General features: G+C 39.4%; 1 protein-coding gene across 1 annotated transcript in view; it reads left to right on the top strand.

Moving 5' to 3' along the window:
* LOC125044477 (echinoderm microtubule-associated protein-like CG42247) overlaps positions 1-5,000 on the top strand; it is a 133,403-nt gene that overhangs the window by 121,590 nt on the left and 6,813 nt on the right. The window contains exons 13-16 of the mRNA XM_047641166.1: positions 202-373; positions 1,116-1,211; positions 2,618-2,752; positions 4,348-4,482. Of these exons, the coding sequence (XP_047497122.1) occupies positions 202-373; positions 1,116-1,211; positions 2,618-2,752; positions 4,348-4,482 (538 nt within the window). The remainder of the gene's footprint in view (positions 1-201; positions 374-1,115; positions 1,212-2,617; positions 2,753-4,347; positions 4,483-5,000) is intronic.

Raw genomic sequence — 5,000 nt, 5'->3', positions numbered from 1 at the left:
ATAATGATAATGCTGACAAATATGATAGTAATGAGGACAAAGATAATAAAGAAAATAATGATGATAGTTATTATGACAAAGATAATAATGATGATAGTTATGATGGCAAAGATAATAATAATGATAATTATGATATGATGATAATGATGATACCAACAATGATACTACAACGAATAATAATAATTTTCTTTTCTTTTTTAGCATGGCGACCCACCCTTCCCGTGAGCTCGTGGCCTCAGGTCAAAGGGCGGCCCGGGGTCAGCGATGGTCCGCCCACGTCAGGGTCTGGAACGCCCGCACCCTCCACACGCTGCATGTTCTGGGGCGCAAGGAGCTCGGGGCTGGCATCATGGCAGTGGCCTTCTCCAGGAGGGTGAGCTGTCTGGGAAGTTTTCATTTTGATTTTTTTTTTTTTTTTTTTTTTTTTTTGACTTCTTCCGTGTCTTTGGTTTGTTTGCTTGCTTGTTTGGTTTATGGGTCTTTGTCTTGTTTTGTTTGATTGTCTGGTTCTTTTTCTTTTCTTTTCTTTCTTTCTCTTCTCTTCTCTTTCTATTCTCTTCACTTCTCTTTTCTTTTCTTCTCTTCTCTTTTCTTCTCTTCTCTCCTCTCCTTTCCTTTCCCTTCCTCTTCTCTTCTCTCTCCCCCTCTCCCTCTCCTTATCCCATATCCTTCTCCCTCTCCCTCACCCTTCCCCCCTCTCTCGCCCTCTCCCTCTTCCCCCAGTTCTCGCCCTCTCCTTCGCTTTCTTACCCTCCCCCTCTCCCTCCTTCGCTCTCACCCTCACCCTCTTCCCCTCCCTCTCTCCCTCCCTCACAATCCCTCCTTCTTCCCTCTTCCCTCTCCCTCCCTCTCTCCCTCCTTCTCCTCTCCCCCCCTCTCTCCCTCCCTCACCCTCCCTCCTTCTCCCCTCCCTCTCTCCCTCCTTCTCCTCTCCCTCCCTCTCTCCGTCCCTCACCCTCCCTCCTTCTCCCCTTCCCCTCCCTCCCTCTCTCCGTCCCTCACCCTCCCTCCGTCTCCTCTCCCCCCCTCTCCCTTCCTCTCCCCCATCTCCCATCCCATCCCTCCCTCCTTCCCCACACTCTCCTCCCTCTCACCTCCCCTCTCTCCTCCCGCAGAACAACGGTCAGTTCCTCCTGGCGGTGGACGCAGACAGCGAGCATCTCCTCTCCGTCTGGACGTGGGACAATGAACACGTTTTTGGCAGAGTGGCGGTGCGTCTTTTTGTTTTTGTAGTGTTGTTGTTGTTACTGTTGTTATTTGTTGTGAATATGACTGGTATGATTAGGATTATCATATTTGGTATTTATTATCGTTTTTATCACTGGTGTTGTTGTTCTTGTTATTGTAGTTATTGTTGTTGTTATTATTATTATTATTATTATTATTATTATTATTATTATTATTATTATTATTATTATCATTATTATCATTATCATTATTACTATCATCATCAACGTTATTATTATCCTTATTATTCATATTGTTGCTGTTATTATTATTATTATCAATATTGTTTTAATTATTATCATTATTATTTTATTATCATCAGCTTCGTTATTATTGTTATTATCATTATCATCATTATCTATTATTACTATAATTATTATTATTATCATGAATATTATTATCATCATCATGATCATTATCATTACCATCATTATTCTTATTGTTATCATCATCACTATCCTTATCACTTTCTTGCTTTTCAGATGATAGGCTCATTATCATCACAATTCACAGAACTGATATTATTATTATTATTATTATTATCATTATTATTGTTATTATTATTTTCATTATTATTATTATTTTCATTAATTATTATTATTATCATTATTATTATTATTACTTTTATTATTATTATGATTATTATCAGCATTATCATTATTATTATTATCATTATCATTATCATTATTATTATTATTATTATTACTATTATTATTATTATTATTATTACACTTTGTATCATCATGATCATCAAAGCCATCACCACCACTATCATATAATTAATCTCATTAACATTTCAAACAGCTATTTCGCCAACATCCTTGCCATCATAATCATTAAAATCTAAATTTTGATAACCACTGTGAACAAAATACGAAAGAAAATAATCGATGCTCTAGAAATAACATATCAGTCTTAAAATCTGCGTTGCGTGTCATAGATTTAAAGATGATTGAATTTCTTGACCGAATTACAGAGTTTTATTCAAATTACGTGTTGGTTTTGGATGATACGAATAATGATAATGATAAGATAATGTGAGAGAAAAAATGATAAGGCTGGTTATGATGATTATTGCTATGACTCTAGTAGTAGGGATATTGATACTATTGTTTTCGTGGTAATAATGATAATAGTGATGATAATAATGATTGATGATGATAATGATTATAATAATTGATATGGATAATGATAATAACGATTGATAATAATAATGATACTAAGGCCAATTATAATAACAATTGATAATAATAATGATACTAAAGCCATTTATAACCAAAACCTAATTTTCCTTCCTCCACTAATAACTTAAACGAACTTCTTTTCCCCCCCCCAACCCCCTCCACCTCCTCTTTAACCCCCCCCCCTCCCTCTTCCCTTCCGACCCCAGACCCACCAAGACCACGTGTGGGGCGCTGCCTTCCACCCACTGGACAATAACCTCATAGTGACCCACGGGCGAGGGCTGCTGTGCATTTGGTCCAGGAGGAAAGACGGCATTTTCCAGCGGTCGGATCTCGTGCAGGTGAGTGGCGTGGGTGGAATTGGGCTGTGATGTTGCATTGGGTTGCTTCTGTTGTAGTGTCAAATTGGGTTGTCTGTGTTGTGATGTTGCATTGGGTTGCTTGTGTTGTAGTGTCAATTTTTTTTTTTTTTTTTGTGTGTGTGTTTGATGTTGACTTGGGGTGCTTGTGTTGTGATGTAAAATTGAGTTGTCTGTGTTGTGATGTTGCATTGAGTTATCTTATTTTTTTGTGAAGTATGATTTGAGGTGGTTGTGTTGTGATGTTGAACTGGGTTGTTTAGCTATGTTGTGATGTTTATGTTGGGCTATTGTTTCTGTTGTTGATGTGGGTTGTTTCATTGTTGTGTGATGTCGTTTGCAATGTTTAGATTTGTTGTAATGTCTGTTGTGCTATTGTTTGTGCTGTGATGTTGACTTTCTTTGTTTAGTAATGTTGTGAGGTGTGTTTAGTTTTGTTGTTTTGTGATGTCTTTGTTGTTTACTTGTGTTGTGATGGTGAGTGTATTATTTAGTTGTTTGTGTTGCTTTGTTATGCTGCGATGCTGTTTGTGTTGCTTAGGTGTGTTATGGTGTTGTATGTGATGTTTAGATGTGTTATGATGTTTGTGTTGTGATGTTTAGTTATGTTGTGATGCTGTGTTGCCATGTTTAGCCGTCATGTAGTTTGTGTTTGTGATCATTTCATGGTGCTTATTCTGTTTACTTGTGCTATAGTGTTGTTTACTTATTCTATGCTGTAATGCTTGTGTATTTACTGCCATTGTGGTATTTGTTCTTGCTCTTAACTTGGTTTCGTTGAACTGTATTGCTGTTGATAATAGTTATATTATTGTGGGCATTTTGTTTGCGTCGTTGTAAAACTTTCACTCTTTGTTGTTTATTAAAAATAATAATAATGAAGAAAAAAAATGTACAGTTGAAAAAAAAAAACTATGAAGAAAATTAATAATTTCAGATTGTGACTTGCAATACTGAATGTAAAAAAAAAAATTCAATTTACTGTACTCGTCCTTTCAAAATGATGGAGATGAATACAAATTTAATATATACAGAATAAATAAATATAAGACAAATAAGATGAATAATATTCAAAGATGAGATAATGTACAAAGAGGGGTGTATAGAAATTGAATTACTATCATTAATTAGTATAATTCATATGGATATAATGAAAAAAAAAAAATTCACATAAGCTAGCCGTATGTTTATAGTGACAGATAGATAGATAGATAGATAGATAGATAGAATGATGGATAGACAGATAGATAGATAGACAGAAAGGTAAATAGATGGATAGATTGATAGTCAGATAGACAAACATATAGAGAGATAGACTGATAGACAGACAGATAGGTAGATAGATAGACCAATAAATAGACAAACATATAGATAGATAGACGGATATACAAACAGACAGATAGATAGACAGATAAACAGACAGATAGATATACAAACAGACAGACAAACAGATAGATTTACAAACAGACAGACAAACAGATAGATTTACAAACAGTCAGACAAACAGATAGATGAACAAACAGACAGAAAGATAAATCACTAACCCTTTCTCCTAACACTCCCGCCCCCCCCTACAGGAGGACTCCGGCAGGAACATCACCTCCATCGAATTCACGCCTTCGGGAGATCTCATCAGCGGAGGGGGCGAAGGACTCATCACAGTGTGGGGCGTGGATGCTGAGGGAGAGTATTTTATCAAGAGGGAATTCCAGGTGAGTGGGGAGAGAGGGAGAGAGGGAGAGAGGGAAGGGGGAGGGGGGGAAAGGAAGGATGTGGGTGGTGAGTGGGGTGGGGATAGAGGGAGGGAGGGGGAGGGAAGGGGGAGGGGGGAAAAGGAAGGAGGTGGGTGGGGTGTGGGGCGGGGAGAGGGAGGGAGGGAGTGGGAGGGTAGGGGGAGGGGGGGAAGGAAGGATGTGGGTGGTGAGTGAGGGGGAGAGGGAGGGAGGGAAGGTGGGTGGTGAGTGAGGGGGAGAGGGAGGGAGGGAGGGAGGGGGAGGGAAGGTGGGAAGAGAGAGAGGGAGGGGGAGGGGGGAGGGGGAGGGAAGGTGGGTGGTGAGTGGGGTGGGGAGAGAGGGGTTGGGGGAGGTGGGGGAGAGAGGGGGGATTGGATGACGAAGGAAAGTTTTTTATCACGAGGGAATTCCAGGTGAGTGGTAAGAAGCGGGAAGGGGGGAGAAAGGAGAGGTGTGGGATAGGGGAGAAAGAGATGAGAAGGGAGAGAAGGAGGGAG

This window comes from Penaeus chinensis, chromosome 35 (assembly GCF_019202785.1).
Source record: "Penaeus chinensis breed Huanghai No. 1 chromosome 35, ASM1920278v2, whole genome shotgun sequence".
Lineage (NCBI taxonomy): Eukaryota > Metazoa > Arthropoda > Malacostraca > Decapoda > Penaeidae > Penaeus > Penaeus chinensis.
The sequence above is the reverse complement of the archived record's forward strand: the minus strand, read 5'-3'. Positions and strand labels throughout refer to the sequence as shown.